The sequence below is a fragment of the Squalius cephalus genome, assembly GCF_949319135.1.
Source record: "Squalius cephalus genome assembly, chromosome: 9".
Taxonomy (NCBI): domain Eukaryota; kingdom Metazoa; phylum Chordata; class Actinopteri; order Cypriniformes; family Leuciscidae; genus Squalius; species Squalius cephalus.
In genome coordinates this window covers 10,244,813-10,264,108 of record NC_137130.1, presented here as the reverse complement: position 1 = coordinate 10,264,108, position 19,296 = coordinate 10,244,813, and the positions used below count along the sequence as shown (strand labels likewise).

Here is a 19,296-nt window from a genome sequence, read left to right as displayed (position 1 = left end):
AACTCTCTGAGCAATCTTAACCCTTAAACAGGCAATGTGCACCACAGGATGCATACTCTTTAATCTCTTGTAGGAGGCATGAGAAAGAATTTTTCACCCAATTCTGTTATCAAACTGTTGAGTCTGTTTGGAGTATGTGGGTCACATGACTTTGTTCAAATTTTCTGTGCTCGTTTTGTCAGTTTGACCCATAGACTGTAAAAAAAATATGGACGACGCCCCTTCGCTCTCTTCCATTGGTGAGAACTGAAGCCGCCAGTGTTCCGATATGACGCTGACATCTTGGGGCTTGAATCTGCGCAGTAGCGATTTTGGGAACAGACCTGCGCAGTAGTGAGCAGGAAGTAAAGCCGCGAAATCAACGCCCCGCCCTCACTCTCGGTGTAAAATAATTAATTAGAAAAATTTAGATATTAAATTTAAAGCTCCAATCTCCTCAGTCCTCAGAAGATCCCGAAAAAAAGTCTGTTGGTGCTTCAGTGCTACTTTGCTCAGAGAACCAATAGGGTATATGTCGAACGTCGCATGACGAAACCGGAAACCTGGTCTCATCGCATCCGCTTGTCATAGAAAGTGTTAACAGCCGTATGAACTGACGCCGATATCTATGGAATTTTAAGGTAATCAGCTAACCTACCTATCTCACTTTGTTATTGGCGTTTTATTCTATTTAAATATCTAAACGTTAGTGTGAAGATTTTTTTTTTTTTTTACTTTTAAATATCGATCTTCACATGCGAGGGATATTGGTTATGATCATCTTTGCTCGCTCCTTTTAAGTTATCTTGAGTAAAACAGTAAAAAAATGCAAGAAGCACATACAAAAGACCTGAACCGGAAGCGATGCGTTCTGTTTTCCGGTTTCGTAATGCGACGTTCGACATATACCCTATTGTCAATCACAGTTGTCAATCATGACGTCACACCACCGTTATCACATCAGCGTGATAAAAACTACAGTAAATGACAGAAACCACCTTCGGAAAAAATATACTTGAAGTGTAATTAAATTGTTTAGTTGGTCTCAAGTCCCGTTGAATAAAACGTGGAGGCGGGGTTTATGACCTATACTAGGACCAGTCACCAGGGGGCGATCGAGACGTTTTGGCTTCACTTTTCAGGGCTTGTGTGGCACGCTTGGTCCCATGGAGTGGGACATTCTGACTTTGTAGAAATTAGGCATATATTAAGATTACTTTTATTCAGCAAAAAGTGCAAAACAACTGCTAATATTAATTGTGAACATTACAGTTTTTCTCAGTCGCTTTGGTGCATTTCTCATAACACTATTTACATTTGCACAACAGTTAATGCAGTTCTCAAAACAATTAGTACAAACTGCAAAACCTAGTTGATAACCTGCAAAAGCGTGTCACTTGCTCAAAATGGATAGCTCATTCCTCAAAAGCAAGTATTTATGTCAATGAATGTGTCAGTGTCATCAAAATGAAAAGTCCTGACACCATCGTTTATGAACAAGATAGTCAAATGGCTTAGTCATGTTTTCATTATGACAGTTTACTCTGTAAATGTTTTCCAATGATAAAAGTCAGATCTTGGTGACACTACCTGAAAATGCTCAATACAGCACTAAATACTATTTGCACAGCCATTTGAAAAATACAGTAAAGTTACACATTACTGTATGTATGAGGTAACGGAGTACAAGACACTGAATATGTATGTTTCACATTTTTACTGCATATGCTCTTTGCAATTCTAATTTGTTCACAGCATTGTGCAAAAGAAAAAATACACCCTTATTTACAACAAACATAAACCCCCTTTGGGTAGAGCTGTGCACAACTGTAAACAATATTGCAGTAGGCCTATATACTGTATTGGAACTGAACATACAACATACATAGGACTGTAATCATTCATGCACATCCAGACGTTCCTCTCTGTCTGGTCACATAATTTCATCTACATCCCAGCGAATATCATCTCTTGCTCAATTGCAAATTGTTCAATTTAGGAGACTTTTTCAGCATTTTTTTTGTTGTTGTTGTTTTTTTAAATGACAGATTTTGACAACTAGTTCAACATTTTTGTATGTAATGACTCAAGCAATGAAATGAGGACTATTAGTTTTATATGGAATGACTATTCATCATTCACAAGTATAGTTAATTTTGACTGACATGACATAAGCAAATGATAATGTTATAAAACAGCAGAGAGTTGTATGAAAGCAATGGATGCATGTCCAAAAGCATTTGCAATTTGTTGGAAGGAATGAGAAACTGCTACTATGATGTGCACAAATGACTAAATGTTGTGGAGGTTGAACTAACTGTTGTGCAAATGTAAATAGTGATGTGAGAAATGCACCAAAGCGACTGAGAAAAACTGTAGTGGTGGGGGTAGGGAAGTCGAAATCTTGTTCCAGGACCTTATAGACCCCTCTGTACACAGTCCCCCTTTTCAATCTATGCATTTTGAGTTAAAAGAAAATTGTGCAAATGTTAATATTCACATGTAAAACTAATATTATTATGCTTAGTTAACTACATCTTTGCATTTTTAACTAGATATTTCCTTGCAGGGTTTCACACGGCTCATTTTATGGTAGACCAGGGGTGTTCAACCCTGCTCATGGAGGGCTACTATCCTTCAGAGTTTAGCTCCAAACCTGGAGCTCCAAATCAAGCACACCCGAAAAATCTAACCAAAGTCTTCAGTATTACTTTGAAAATGATGTTGTATCTATATTACATTATATGATTGACTAGGGATGGAGCTAAGCCCTGCAGGACAGTGGACCTCTAAGGCTTAGAGTTGCCCACCCCTGAGGTTGAAGAAGAGACAGTTCAGCAGTGTAAAAATACAAGTACTGTATATGCCTCAATTTTAGGACACTTTGACATGTCATACATGCGGGATATATTTTGCATATTACATTTTTTTTGCATCAAATAAATCAGAAATATTGATGACTTTGGCTTTTTATTCCCTAATAAGGGCAACACATCCTGGGATACAACTCTTAAAATCCAAACTATATGAAATATTTCAAAAATTCCTTTGGATATGTTTTACTTCCATAAGTCCAGATGATTAAAAAAAAAAAAAAAGATTTTTGCTGATGATTTTCCACTCTTGCCTGTTTAAGGGTTAATGTCATGTTTAAAGAATGTGAGATGCATTCCCTTTTGGAAAAAAACAAACAAAAACACACACACACAGAGACTCACATATCAGGTGTTGTATTTATTTATTTATATTAAATTAAAAATATAGATTCAGGTAACAAAACTGTGAAACAGTATTTTAAATGCTCTAGCTTTGGGGAATGGGAAAGCTGTGGTGGAGAAAGTTACTGTGACCAGAGCTGAAGACTCTCACTGTATGCCTGGATCAAAAATGACAAGACTTGACTTTAGTTCTGACAAGCCGTCACTCAATAACAATGCGGCCAAATGAACACTCCAGGCAATTAGTCCTCTTGACAGCATGAATAATACACTCTGACTTACGAATCTCTTGGAGAAACACCATGGCGGATGCATTTGAGAAGGTTGAGCTCAGGGACTGTGGCTTTCGCCGGAATATTTCGCTCGCTAGCTCGCTAAGCCTGAGCTCACCGTGTGGTTGGCTGCAGATGGGAAACGAGATGGGAGATTGTGCATGAATAAGAATTACATACTGAGAAAGAATTCGACACTACCGATATGACCCGGACTAAAGTCAGGGAAAGCTTAACTGGAGTTGAGAGAGATTCCTGGGAGATTCAAATGCTATTGTCACGCAGCTGCAGATTCCCCACGCTGCATTCTGTACAAAAAGAGAAAATTGTGGGGTGAAGGGGGAGGGCTATACCTGACAGAAAGAAAACATCTACCTCTTGAGCATGGGTAGGGGTTAAAGAACACAAAAACGCACCAAGCCGGGCTACATACGGTCACGAAAAAACACACCGAAGTACTAAAATAACCTGCAAGATCTACAAAATCAAATATGTGCTGTTCAAATTACAGATATATACAGCCATCAAATAAGAATAATAATCTCACACTCAATATAAGTGAACAAAACATAGTGGGGGAAAAAAGGTCAGTCGAAAAGAGCGCAAGTTTTCTCAGCTATTTACAAACATCTGGCCAATTCAACTGTCTATAAAAATACTATTCACATTTTCTCATTGACGTACAGTAGTAAAATCATGAGGAACAACCATTCCAAATGTCAGTGTAGCAGGAAGATGTTTTTCTTCCCTTTATTTGTCCTTTGTGATATAAAATGACTTTTAAAACTGTGCTTAGTCTACCGATACTTTCCGACTACCTTGACACATGCAAAATAAGTTCCAGTGAGCAGAGGAATGAAATTATCAAAAAATACAACAAAAAAGGGGGCACAACTAATGAGAAGGACCCAAAAGAACAACATGTGCTTGTTTCCATCTGACACTGCAAATATGCATGATCAGGTCAGCAAAGGTAGACTCATAAACACTGCAAATTAATAACATTTTATCATTAAATGCCCAAACATATTATAAGTACCCTATTGTTTTTAGTAAAGCTTATTGCCTCCCAATACTGTAAAATATATGATGGCAGAGTCATTAGAAATCCCTTTTTGAGTTATAGGGCCCATTTAAAAATATGAAGAGGATTTTATGTGCCTAAATCAACTAGTTGACAAATGTGTTAAACAAAAATGTATATTTAAAAAATAGAAAAAAAAATATTTATGGGTGAATTCACTAAAGTTTCACACAAGTCAAAACCCTGTATTTTCTAACCAATCACCTACAATCGTTCAACCATACGCTAAAAGTGCTAAAATAGTTCTGCGCTTTATTTAATGAAGTCATTGTTTTCAGCGCACTGTATACGCGCCTTATGTAAATTAGGTTATCAACTCATCGCTATTGGCTATCACTCCTGACAGAAATCAGGCGGTGAACCATTTGACATTTTAAGCAGATCTTTGCGTACATAATTCATCAAATGTTGATTGAATGATGGAGAAGAACGTTAAAACCAGTCACATGATGCGAGTTGTAGTAAAGTGCACTTTAAGCAATTTAAAGAGTTGATTCAAGTGCCCGGATCTCAATACTGGAGATTCAAGTCTCCTGCATTCTTCACAACCAAGATCAGGATTTACAAATTGCATTCAGCACAGATTCTGTGTACGCATTTGTACCGTTAATTGATCTACATAATTATTTTAGTGAATCGGGCACATGTGCAAATAAACAACGCAATCAGTGGTTTCATTCTTAGTGCACTCACCCATCATATTTTTTTTATGCAATGTTTAAAAAAAGGGGGAATATAAGCATTCACCAATATCTCACCACTCTTCACATTATTGTCTCCAAGTCCCTGCAGGAATATTTACACAAGTTCAAGATGTTTGTCTCATGTTCTTCGAGGTTCTGCTAAAAGTGAGTCACCAATAAACGATGTGCAGCGAGACAAAAATGTTTGTGCTCCAACGAAACTTCATCTCCCAGAAAGTGGAAATGTTTCCGAAGAAAATGAGTCCCATCCTCTAACAGTCTCGAACCGAAAGCCTTTGCAAACAATCTCTAATATCACAATTCAGGGATCCTTCTCCCTCCGTTTTGGACTAGTTGTTCCTCACGTGATGGATTTAGTAGATCGCTCCCCACCCTGTTTTCACAGGAGTTGCTACATATGTAGATTTAGATGCCCTGACCTGCGGTGACGTTATCAGTAGCGTGCACATGAGGTCCTTGTCTTTTATCGGGTTGAGAGAAGAGCTGTCCATCCCCCGTGTGGTAACTGAAAGCTTCAACCCTCTTTGCACAATAAGCAAGAGTGTTTTCATGGAGGTTGTAGTACTTTGGACTTTTCATAACCACATCATAACCAAAAGCCTTTACATAACTATGCATTGTATTTGTCACAAATGAATAAAAATGAATAAAAATATAATTTGGCCTTAGTTCTAGTACTACGTGCTTCATAACTTTTAAAATAGTTTTCAAATTCTATAGGAGCTAAAATGAAGCAGTTTCAAGTATCAGTTTCATTCTGTAAAAGCATCTTATATTATTATTATTATAGGTAATCTTTGCGTTCTTTTACTGTAACCCATCTTAAATTATGCTCTATTCATTTTATATTTAAGGTTAAAAGCTTGAGATAAATACTTCAATTAGTAAACATCTGTGTTTGGCAAAATTGCCATGCGTCACTAACATTCCCTGATTTCGTTTCCAGTAGAGAGCCAAAAATGTCATTTGTCTAATCTGTTATCACATGGGAACAGCAATATCCACAATGAAAGGAACTCCGCTCTATCTTTGTTATGTTCATTAATTAAAGTGCTCCATGTAACCGTAAACCTTCATATTCATAAGCACAAAAAACATTGAAAAAAGGGGGAAACAAATGACAGAGCAAAACAAATGTATGTGGGCGGGTGGTGTTTGCTATCGTCATGTGAGCTATGATTATAATAAATGAGTATTCAATCAGTGCCGTTGGTGTTTAAAACAAACTCATGCGGCTGTGCCAGACTGTTAAGTGCTATAAAACCATTTCACATCTCCAAACCAGCAACACAACATCATTATTATATCTCTTAGCAGAAAAGCAGAGTGTCTGGCAGTGCTCAAAACTATACATGAATCTGGCCTTAGAAGCCAGGATGACGTGGTTGGCATTGAAGATGTAGCAGTTGTTTTCCAACATGCTCAAATAAGCTGCATTATCTTCCTTAACTTGTATCCGTGTGGCTCCATGAGACTCTTCTTATAGAGAAGTCATAATGAGAGACAGTTCAAATGGAGATGACAGATTTGTGGCAGTCTCATCTCTGACCTCGGGGCAAATATTCCATTTGTATGTTCTCATTTGTTCCTCATAGTACTGTATGATGATGATGGAATTCGCATACCTTCTCGATTTCAAAATGTCCCTCATTGTTGCAGTTTTAATGTACCCAGCTACAAAAAGCTGCCATCTTGATAGCAAGTCTGGATTTTCACTCGCACGGGGATAAGGTTTATACAGTTGTAACAGTTTTCCGGCCATATTTCAGGACAGGAGCCAGGCGTTGTGTGATCTGTCGAGTCTTCCGTGCAAACCTGGTCCTCTGTAGCAGTGTAAATATCCATTTCGACGCAGTCGACCCGTCTATGTGGACGCTATTGGTCGCTAGTATTGATTTTAGCTTCTAAAGTTCAAGGTAGACCTATTCCGGGTTTTTTATTCCACACATTAAATGACAAAATAAGGAAGGCTACCTTAAGGTGACAACTCCGTGAGCGTACAGATCAATGCTGGCTAGATCAACAATAAAAATGTTATTACAGTAGACTGTTGCAGATCTGCTTTTATGAAGTTATTGATTTAGTTGCGGCCTCGTTCATATGCGGGCTGATACTGTCCTCAGCTCGGAGTGCTTCTCTTCATCAAATTGCCTTTACACATGTAGTTTTACAGACGTCCAATGCGGTCCGCTGGACTGTTTCCAGTTGTGAATCGTTCCAGTCTTGCGACTCAAAAGGAGGAGAGAGCGGCTCAATATAAGTAATAAAAAGTGCCTTGTTTGAGTAATATGATGTGCATAAAACCAGATGAATTATGGAGATATTTTGAACAGAACATCGCATAATGTGTTGTCTTTTGAAGATGTGCCATCTGAGAAGGTTGTGGTCCTGGTTGACAACACACTCTAATGATGACTCTATAATGTTTTTGTATGTAGCATACAACCAGGCCTGTCGCTTACATTTTTATGAGTTATTAGGCAACATCAAGGACCTTTTTGGGCCCTCTTGTCTCAGGGCCCATGGCGATATTTCCAGTACAACACATCTGCCTTATATAATCATGTATGGAGTGCTAAAATAAACTATGCTAACCAAAGTCATAAATTACAACAGATCATATCGTAGCTTCAAATCAAAATCCCAAAATGAGATAAACGATAAACATTTCTGTAATTGCACAAAAGAATGACTCCTCTCTGCTATTGGATCGACCCACGTTGCATGTCATAATCAGTACTTGCTTCCAATGGCATGAGCGTAACATCTATCTTATGTTGGGAACAGTATCGCTTTCCGATAGTTGGGGTCAGGTAGGGAGAAAGGTCTTAATGGTGACTGGAGTGAGGACAGACAAGCAGATTGATGTGGTCATAAGTGACCAGTGCCTCTGGAGGAGAAGCTCACCCAAGTGGATCAGTTCCAGGTTGTTGGAGGTTGGGTGTTAAATCCAGTTCAGAGAAGAGCGGATAGATCAGGATGCTGGTGTGAGAGCCAGGGTGAGAACACACTATGACTCTCTCTTTACCTCCATCTTTCCTTCTTTGTCTCGGTCGTTGTTGCTACACGACAGTGTTCCTCTGGCGGTAGGGAGGCGGCGGCAACACTGTGCCCGGTTTTAGCGCATACTCTGACAGGTACTCCTGGTTCTCGGCCACGGCAGGTCGGATCCGACCGTTTTGCCGATAGAAGAAGCGTGTGCTGCAGTCCTGCAGATATTCTGGGTTGTGGAGAGTTGCCTTGGGGGGAAGACTGTGCTGCCAGTACTCAGGATTGTCAAATGTCTTTTTGGGCTTTATGTCGGCTTTGATGGTCCCGGAGTGAGCGGGATGGAGGTTGTGTGCTGGGTGGAGGGTGTGTCCGGGATGGGCAGAATGGAGGGTGTGGCCTGAGAGGGTGGAAATGCTTTGTTTGCCTTGGTACAGTGGCTGTGTTGAGATGTGGGCACTGGGCGCTGCCGGTTGCATGGTTTGGGAAAGATTTTGGCTGTTGGAAGTTACAGTATTTGCTGCTACTACTGCTGCTGCCACTGCTGTGTGTGCCACAGGGACCCCATTCTTCCTCAAAACGTCGTGACTCTTTTCCCCAGAGTTATGGAAGGTGTTGAGGTACAGAGGGTCATTGACGTACTCATCCTCCACCTTGGGCTGCCCGTTGGAGGTGCTGTGGTAACCTCGCTCAACAGTGTGGACCTCTCCGTTTCTGCGAAGGGTGACAAAGGGGTTCTCCTCCACGGGGTTGAGATAATCTGCTAGAGAAAAGAAAAGAGCAGTGAGAAGAGAGAAGGTGGGCAACATTGTGCCAGCTAGTGCTCTAAGGATAACGTCGACTACCATTGATTTAAGCAGGTTTTTTTCACAGACTCAATTGAATGCTCTCTCAATTCCTAGGCCTGGTTTCACTGACAGGTCTTAGATTAAGCCAGGATTAGAATTTAGTGCAATTAGGACATTTAAGTAGATTTAATAAATGTGCCAGGATTTTTTTAATATAACTACCATTGTGTTTGGCTCAAAGAAGAAAGTCATATACATCTAGGATGGATTTAGAGTCAGTAAATTATGGGATAATTTTCATTTTGGGGTGAACTAACCCTTTAAAGGTTTATTCTGACTTTATTCTGTGGAACAGAAGAGAATTGTTTCAGTTTTTTTTTTTTTTAAATAAAAAAATCTTCTTTTGTGTTCCACAGACGAAAGTGAGTGATACAGGCTTGGAATGACATGAAAGTGTGTACATGAAAAAAATAAAAAAAATAAATAAATAAAATAAAAAAAATATTATATAATAATACAATAATATATATATATAATTAAAAAATATATATATATAATATATTAATATATATATATATATATATATAATTATTATTATTTATTTATTTATTTATTTATTTTATTTATTATTATTATTATTTTTTTTCTATCAATCTATCCCCTTTAAAAAGTCCAGAGTGGATATGGTGAAATATACACAGATGAACAAACAGTTATTAAACCAGGCTTTGTGCTGTATTTGTTGAGGCAATATTATTACCCTTGTAAATATGCAAGAACTGTAACCCAGGGTTTTCAATTTACAAAAGTGAAATCTACACAGGATTAATCACTAACCACTGGGCAAAAGAATGAACAGTGTGAATCATTGAACAAAGACAACCCATGATTACCAATGACACTGGATAAATAATTTGGATAAAGCGTAACATCTCTACGTGAGCTCTTTTAGATCAATCTCCTCTACCACTCCTGCTCACTCCAGTTTATTCCTCCAGTACCTGAGGGCTTTTTGTCCTGCATAGCGCCCATGTATCCATCCTGGTTGGTCTCAGCTCTGGCTCCACGCTCACACAGTATCACAGTTGGATCTGCACTGTACCGCTGGCCACAGCTGTCCTCCCCGGTGCTCGCCCTGGGTGAAGCCTTCTTCCTGAGAGTGCCATTACAGCGGCTGTCTTCAAATGCCTCAGAGGACCCTGAGGCCCCCTGCTGGGCCATAGATTGCTTCTGAGCGGAACAGCCCGGGCTGACCGCGGACACAGCCACGACCCGTGGGATAGTGGCCATCATCTCCTCCATGCCGAAGCTGCCGTCCTGGTATGCGAATTGATTCTGCAGAAACACAAACAAGCCTTTTAGTATCTCTGCAGTGATCTATTTCTGTTTGCTTTACAATTAAACATTTCAAGAGGCAAATATTTTATACTAATGAGTCTCCAAATATTAATACAGTTTGAGATTTAATGAAAACTTGGCAACAGTGAATGAACAGACGTGAGTGTAGGAACACAGCTTTCCTGATGCAATTAGAAATCACATCACAATTTAAACTATTTGTTTTTTTTCTTATTCCTAATCCTCAGATTCTCTCCGTCTGCTTGTCTTTGTTTTTTCAGTCTCGCTCTGAACTTGTGTTGGCAAAACTGTTGCATAAATTCACGCAGTCCCGGAACAAGTTTTTACGGTATCTTATGGTAATACCATGTTACTTTAATATATACAATGGTACTGAATAATACCATGCCATATTCATTGATTATGGTATTTATATGGTTATCAGCAGTATTTGTTTATAGTGTGATATATACCATTACAAAACCATGGTAATACCTAGTTATGTGGGAGTACTTTTCTATGAATGCTGCAATCTCTCTGCAGTAAGTTTGCAGGTGTTCTGTCTGCTCAGAGAAACTCTGTCTGTGTCCTGAATTCAATGTCTGTATCCTTATTTTCTTTTCCTCCACCTTCCCACTAGCACAAACCTTCTTCCATCCTGTCTTCCCCAGCACACACCCACGATGCTATTTGAGCAGTCTGGAGCTCATTGCTGTGAATGAAGGGTGCTGCTGGCCAGAGTATTATGGCACAAAATCTCTTTCTCGGACCTTTACCATGACTGTTCCCTGCTGGTGGAATGATCTGCCAAACTCAACCAGAGCTGCTGAGTCCATAACCACTTTCAAGAAACGGCTGAAGACACATCCTTTTCGGCAGCACTTGATCCAGTAATACTAACACTTTCTCTTCTCTTCTATTCTATTTTTTTTATTTTTATAAAAAAATAAAAAAATACATGCAATGAGTTAGATTAAATTGAGCAGGGTCATTGCACTTGTATATTGTCGTCCTACTGTTAGTTTAACTGCTTCTATTGTTCTCATTAGTAAGTCGCTTTGGATAAAAGCATCTGCTAAATGAATAAATGTAAATGTAAATGTATTAGTATGAAGAAGAGGAAATAGAGAGTGAAGTAAACTTTAAGGGGTGGGCAGTCTCATTAAAATGCCAGAACACGAAATGAGTCATTTTATATCACAGTAACTGTATACATCACAGTAGTTACTTTCTTCTGGGAATTAACTGAAAGTTTATACTTTCAATAAATATGTGGTAAAGCATATTACTTGATAATCTTGTAGATAAATTATTAAATTTATTGAATAATTATTCAATAAATGATTAATACAATTTCCAATATCTAAGGAATAAAAATGAATATTTAAAAATATAAACAAAATATAATTACTTAATACATAAATGAATAATGAGTAAAAATATATATTTTCAATATTTACTTCAATTTAAAATACACAGATATCACATATACACTACCATCACACGGTACCTTCGATCATACCACACAGCTATACTTGCATAGGTCTGAGGAATTTCACAACACATTTTTTTTTAAAAAGTTGAATAAAGTAGTTGTTAATGTTTATGCCAAACCTGAAAAAAAAAAAAAAGCTTTTTTCCTAGTTTCCCATTAAACATTTACAACTCTGTGACCAAGGCGGAGCTGAAACACACATACACAAAAATGATTTTTCCATTATGCTCAAACTTCACAACATTTTGAGTAGAGATGAATTTGAGTTAATATTGCAATCTGCTGTTTGGGTTATTTGGCAGAGTTTTGTTTTCCCAAAGCTCAGTTTATACGGCAAACTGCAGGCGAAAGATTTCTGTAATGTTCCAAAGAGGCTCTGAAGGATTGATGTCCCTCATTGATATTCATACCGCTCACTCTCTTTTCTCTCCCAGTTAGACAAAAACAAAATGCAAGTTAGAATGCAAAATGGCACACATGGTTAGCGAACACGGTCCAGGAGAAAAGAGGAAACATTTCATCACACCCACCCCTCCCACACATTCTCACACCCTCACTAAGTCCCTGGTAAAGAATGATTGAACCCTGAGATTTTGTCTTTCTAAGTTACAGTTAAGAGCTGTTCGAGCTGCATCCCAATTGGCTGTCCTTTCCCTTTGCCGCTGTACACACCAACAGTTAATAACATGCTCATGGCTGACTAACACAGAGCAAATACCCACTTTGGTCTTCCTGTCGATGGGCAAATATCATCTTCACTTTAGTGAGGACCCAGTTATTTACACTGGCATGCCTCTGTAATGAAAGCCCAGGCATGGAGCCCATTATAGGCACACATATGTGAGGGCCACTTTATTTTTCTCCCCCACTCCACAGGAAAACCTTAATGCAAGTCACAAAAGCACTGCTGCTTTCTAAGACAAATTAGCACCTGAAAATACAAAAGAATCTCAGCATTTCAATACCCAACATCAACAAGGGGAATTATTTATGCTATGAACGAGACTTCCTTTTTTGTTGTCATCACATTCCCTATTTCAATGGCAGACAAGTTCGTTCTGGGAGAGTGTAGTATCTGTCAGTGTAGGAATGGTGTGCTGGGATTTCTGAGATGCTCGTGTGGGCGGCACTTAATTGGCTAGGGGAGCATCCATCCACCCCAAGGTCAACGTCAGTTAGATGATAGACTCATCTGAAAACTCAATTCAGCCTCAGACAAGCAATAAATAGAGATTCATGAGTGAGAACTAAAAGTGCATTAAAATGTAAAAGCTATCCTAAAATATGTAAATATGTGCAAAACGCCCAAATCTGAAGGTGTTGCATGCATGATGCATATGTCAATGCATCAACGACCTCTTGTCCTTTGCCTACTAAAAAATATTTCAATATTTGATGCTATTTTCTATTCAATTTTCCTGAAGAGTGCCACCAACTTTTTACCAAAAACATCTAGGGCTTACCATGATTTAAAGTATTCAGATGAAGTTATAGGAACTTTAAAGAGTTAAAATGACGACAATCCAATGATTATAAAAGAGTTCACACAATTGCACCGACAAAATACAATCTGATTTAGCCACTAAACCCTGACAGATCGCAACCCAAAGTCACCTTTGGGGCTAGTCTATTCATTCAAGTCTGTTATACATGTACAGCACCTATCTAACCGAATGGGGAAACGCTAAAAAACTGCTTGTTAAACTTATAATGTGCTATCGTTCAAAAGTTTGGGTCAATACGATTTTTAAAAATGTTTTTGTACAAAGTCTCTAATGCTCACCAAGACTGGATTTATTTGCTGAAAACTGTGTGAGAAATTGTGAATATTACAGTTTAAAATAACAGTTTTCTATTTTAATATATTTTCATTAATGAATTTTAAGCAGCCATTATTCCAGTTTTCCTACAGAAATCATTTAATATGCTCATTTGGTGCTCCAAAATCTTCTTATCAATGTTATAACATCTTCATGGACACCATGATATATAGTTTTTGTATCAATGTATCAATGTAGAAATCTTTACCGTCACTTTTGATCAATTTAATGCATCCTTGCTGAATAAAAATATTAATTTCATAAAAAAAAAAAAATCTTACTGACCCCAAACCTTTGAACACTAATGTGTATGAAATGCTCACACACACACTCACGCACGCATACAGTATATTTAATACATTTCAGGTTTAGTCTAGCCAATTCACATTTTGCAGCACCAAACAAAAGGCAGGTGTTGTAAAGATGAAGCCTGACTTTGCCGAGTGGGTATTTATTTAGAAGGCGGGACTTCCTTTACTAGAGTCGTACTGTAACTGTAAGTACACTCACTCTGTTGGGGTCCATGCGTGATCTGGTTGTATATGCCAGTGGAGGAATACTGAAGGCTTGTGGCACCAAATACTCCTCAGCATCCATCAGATCCTCCAGTTCTTCCTCATCTAGCAGACTTTGGAAGAACTTACTATCATTGGGGCTGGGCAGCTTCATGCGGTCGTCCCCCTGGCACAGAGAGAATCAGGCTTGAGATATTTATGCATTATGCAGAGAAATAACACTTTTATGATACTTACATGTATTATTTATAATTTTGTATGTTATATATTTTATTATTGTACAGCACACTAGTCAATAGTCTGTTGTTTTTAAGTGTGCTTTATAAATAAATAAACTGAACTGAACTTAAGATCCTTGACTCTAATCACAACCATGGCCATTTGTGCCGAGCTGTAAAGCTCTTACCTGGATGACTAGGTAACGTTGTGGGTCTCTTGCCATTCGGCAAAACTCTGCTGCAAGCTCCTTAAATCTTGGTCTGCTGTCTGCATCTATCATCCAGCCTGGAGGGGCACACATAGCACAACTTCAGTCAGCAAAGTAGACCACAATGGATAAACAATGCAGTGAGCAATACATGTAAAAGAAGGTAATGTGTACAGTATCTATCTACCACACACTGTTGATTACCACATAACTGTAATTATTTTTTTCCTCTAGGTTTTAAAAACATTTTTTAAATAAATGATGATAATTCTTATATAGCCGTTTTCTTATGTACAACTACAAGATTCAACGGCCATTGATCTACAGTATAAACTCAGAAGGTTTCCTAAGCCGACCTGCTTGAACACTACATAAGAACTTCTATCATGATGTGTTAGATTAATCACGATTACTCGCACACTTATCGTGAAATTAAGCATACACCATTTATCTTGTTTAACACATAATTTTTTTTTACAAAACTGTGTTTCTGTCAGGACCACTATCGTCAAATACGATTGACAATTAGCATACAGTTTGAATTGGCGGTATGGTTCTGTTCTGGGACAGAACCAGCCTAGCATGGATAAGAGCAGGGAGAGCAGCAATAACCCTCCTTAGGGGAAACAGAACAGAACCAATATGAATGTGTTGAAGATATTAATTCAAAAGTACTACAAAGTTCGAGAATTTATTCTGATTCAGGGGGAATCAGAATGCCAAACCCTGACTGACGAGAGGAGGAGCTGGGGATGGAGAAGGGAATTAGCTCCTGAGAAACGCGATAGCTGCTGATAATACCGAAGGAGCTTATATATGTGTATACAGTGTATACAGTGATAGGCGTCGTAAGAAGAAGAGGAAGAAGTTTTATTTATATAGCGCCTTTCCGTAGCTCAAGCTCGCTTTACATTTGTATATTACAATACATTTACACACCCGAACACACATTACAATCACATGAGGACACATCTAGTCACATTATCCAAAATACATGTTAAATAGATATGTTTTTAGCTGAGTCTTGAATGTAGCCACAGATGAGATATTACGAAGTGTAAGGGGTAGTGAATTCCATAATTTAGGAGCATTAACACTAAATGACCTTCCACCTACAGTAGCCAACTGGAAAAGAGGGATGGACAATAGGGATGGTCGTATTCCTATAGGTAGACGTGGATCAGCTGAGAGTCAGCTGATGCGAGCTTGACTAATGTGTCCTGCCAGAACTGACGCTACGCTTGATTTCTGCAAGCTTTTTTCAAGGTAAATTTAGGTGTCTTTTCAAAAAAAGGACACTTGAAGACTCCAAAAGGACACCAAATAACCAAAAGTCCATATAATTCATACATTTATGCACACCAAAGCACCCATAAAAAAGAAACAAATAACAAACAGTCAAAAATCATTACAGGAAAACTTGAATTCCTAGTGTACAGAAAAAGAGCTTGTTTAAATTTTAGACAAGTCAAGTTGCGAAACAGAACAGGACCACGTGGAGATGCCAAAAAATAAATAAATAAAAATAAACCAACTGCCTTGACCTGACTTCATATGCCTTCAACAGTAAATAGATCCATTCAGAATTACTAAACACAGCAACATACACTTGACAAATCATAACATTATCACGAATGTGTGTGGAAACAATGTACTGAAATGTGTCTGTGTCTGACACAAAATGTGTCTATTTTGAATTAATCACATGCGTTTAAGTGTTACGCTGACAGCCCTAGTTAAACCCCCCCCCCCCCCCCCCAAAAAAAAATAATAAAAAAATCTGGGATGAAAATTTGTGCAAAGCTGTCTTACATTTGACCATGACCATGTAGACGTCAATAGTGCAGATAGGAGGTTGAGGAAGCCTCTCTCCTTTCTCCAGCAGGTCAGGGATCTCTCGGGTAGGGATTCCATCGTACGGCTTTCCTCCAAATGTCATCAGCTCCCAGATAGTCACCCCTGGAAAAAAATCAAATAAGCAATTTAAAAAGCTTGTAGGCGTGTGCTAAGACTGTCTGGTCTGTTTGCCCAATTCATACAGAGTTTGGCTGCATAATAAAACTTGAAATTAAACTTGAAATAAGATAAATTTTACTGAGGCATGTAACTGTAATTAAGGCTAATCTCACCGTAACTCCATACGTCACTCTGGTGGGTGAATTTCCTATAGTGGATACACTCCAAGGCCATCCACTTTATAGGCATCTGACAAAACAATAGGGAGCATTTCAGTGGCTTGTGTTGAATAAAAAAACACACAATGATACAGTACATGAAAATGTAAAGTTCAAGTGAGCACAACGAGTACTAAATTATTGTTTATTTACGCAACTTGACAAAGTTTATTCAAAGCTTACACCGCTAAAACCAAACCTTATCACAGTATCATGCATTATTTATTAGGTCTGGTAAGTTAATATTTCAGAAATGGAATAATCAGTGATATCTGATTCTTTTCATCTTTTGCTTTAAAGGGAAACATAAGAAACAGGTTGGGGTAAATGTGTGTGCAGAGCTGCTGGGTATCAAACTGCACTAAAACTTTAGTTTCAAGAGGTTTGAAGTTTCTCCTATGTGGGAAAACAAACATGGCGGATTTAAAATGGTAGCCGGTTGGAGCTGAACGGAGCAGAGCGTGTCCCAGGATGCTCTATATGGCAACAAGAAGGAGATTCAGATGGATAAGATCAGATCAAGTGCATTAACATGCACGTTAAACGCGTTAAACCGTTTTCCTTTATCGGTGTGAGCTCATAAACGGCTTAAAAATGAACCAATCAACACAGCTAGATTTTGGCCATTACCCCGATTTCACCAGGCATGTAAACACCTTAATCTATGTTCTGTCACATTACATGTAATGTTACTGCTTTTTGCAAGTAAAACCCAAGTATTTCCATATAATTTTCGGTAAAAGGCTATTCTAAGAAGTCCTTGCCTGATGCATCACATATGATGATATTTAATATAAACAGTTGATTATCTTCTCATTTTTGTTATTAGTAATGTACATTAAGGTGTTTTGTTTTACATTTTCTGTTATTTTGCTACTGTTTATTATATTATGTTAGTGTGGTGTGTTAACCTGATGGTGTTTTGTTTTTGCGTGTATGACCCTGTACATACACCATATATACTGACCATGTTTTATGGAATCATCATGTGCCTTTTTATATTTTACCACTTGTATTTGTATGGTGGTTATTGAGGTTAAAAGCTGATTTTGCTATATTAACATTGTCACTTAATGAAATATGATTATAATATGTAAAATATTAATTAAAATATGATTATAATATGTAAAATACAGGCACAAATATGCCATACACATTTTGTCTATATTTTGTAGGATGAATTTCTGGCCAAAAAAAATATATATACGTATATATACTTAACAAAATATTTGTTAGAGTGTTGGCTTTCTCCTTCTTTGTAAATCAGAATTCCTTTGCCCATTTTCTCGCCAGGTGAAAACCGTAAGTTTGATCACTCAGAAAATTAGAAGCACACATTTCTTAGTTACATGTCAAGACTATTCCCAGATTTCTAATGAAATCGACCTTTCATTAGATGTGTTTCCTGACTAGTCTACGCATAGTCATGTAAAGTGCACACCAACATGACCCTTATACCTATGAGTCTTTGAAAGCGTGCAGAGCAATAATCTTCTGTCTTGTAGTTGGTGTATGGCCTTATTAAACATTGTTAATTAGCCTGTCATAAGGAGATGTGTTCTAAAACCCATAGACAAAGAGTGCAGCAAATCTTTTGACTTCCAACACAAAGAGCATATATTAACTGGGTCAGTGCATGCCCTTTGTCTTGTTGAGGTCATGTGACACTGACTTTTCCACCATCTGCGTTGTATTCCTTCTCATCTGCATCCAGGAGGCGAGCCAAGCCGAAGTCAGTGATCTTTATATGGTTGGGTGACTTCACTAGGACGTTCCGAGCCGCCAGATCCCTGTGCACAAGTCTCCTCTCCTCCAAGTACATCATACCCTGCATCAACACACATACACACACTTATTTAATATGGGAATAATTTAACTGTTGTGTGACAATCGAAGAAACTTGCCAATTCAAGTAATGAACGGAATGCATAGCTGATATAAAAATTTGGATGACTAGGAATAATTTCCTATTACTTAATTCTGAAAAAACAGAGTTTCTAATGATTAGAGCAAAAACATCCGCACGTACTAACCTAGAATACGGTCTAACAATTGATGGGTGCTCTGTCAAGTCTTTGTCGTCGGTTAGGAACCTGGTTGTGCTCTTTGATACCAATCTTTCATTTGAAAGCCACGTTTCCAGTATCTATAAAACCGTATTCTTCCATCTTAAAAATATATATAAATTACGACATCTGCTTTCAATGAGAAATGCGTGAAGTTTTGGTTCCTGCCACTGTCGCCTTTTTCCACCTTTGTTGCCATTAGCTTGGCTTGCTTAGTTGGGGACATTAAATTTAACATTTCATTTAATATTCAACAATAATATTGATCTGCCTGCATTGACTCTATTATACAAGAACTGAACTGAGCTGGACGATGACATCACGGTTTACTCCATATATATATATAAATGAACTAAATAAATGAAATCACTGAAGCTGGACTGTGACGCTATTTTCTTCTGGAAACACTTTTTTGCATTGTTTTCCTG

General features: G+C 38.0%; 1 protein-coding gene across 4 annotated transcripts in view; it reads right to left on the bottom strand.

Annotated features, from left to right (window-relative positions):
• Positions 1-3,201: 3,201 nt before the first annotated feature.
• erbb4b (erb-b2 receptor tyrosine kinase 4b) overlaps positions 3,202-19,296 on the bottom strand; it is a 303,711-nt gene continuing 287,616 nt past the window's right edge. For 2 of the 4 annotated variants that reach the window (XM_079882023.1, XM_079882025.1), the window contains 7 exons: positions 18,475-18,630; positions 16,758-16,833; positions 16,441-16,587; positions 14,608-14,705; positions 14,197-14,367; positions 10,035-10,368; positions 3,202-9,008 (listed from right to left, as the gene is read on the bottom strand). In XM_079882023.1, coding sequence (XP_079738149.1) covers positions 8,320-9,008; positions 10,035-10,368; positions 14,197-14,367; positions 14,608-14,705; positions 16,441-16,587; positions 16,758-16,833; positions 18,475-18,630 — 1,671 coding nt within the window. In that variant the 3' untranslated portion in view covers positions 3,202-8,319. The remainder of the gene's footprint in view (positions 9,009-10,034; positions 10,369-14,196; positions 14,368-14,607; positions 14,706-16,440; positions 16,588-16,757; positions 16,834-18,474; positions 18,631-19,296) is intronic. The other 2 variants (XM_079882024.1, XM_079882026.1) reach the window with 1 other exon arrangement.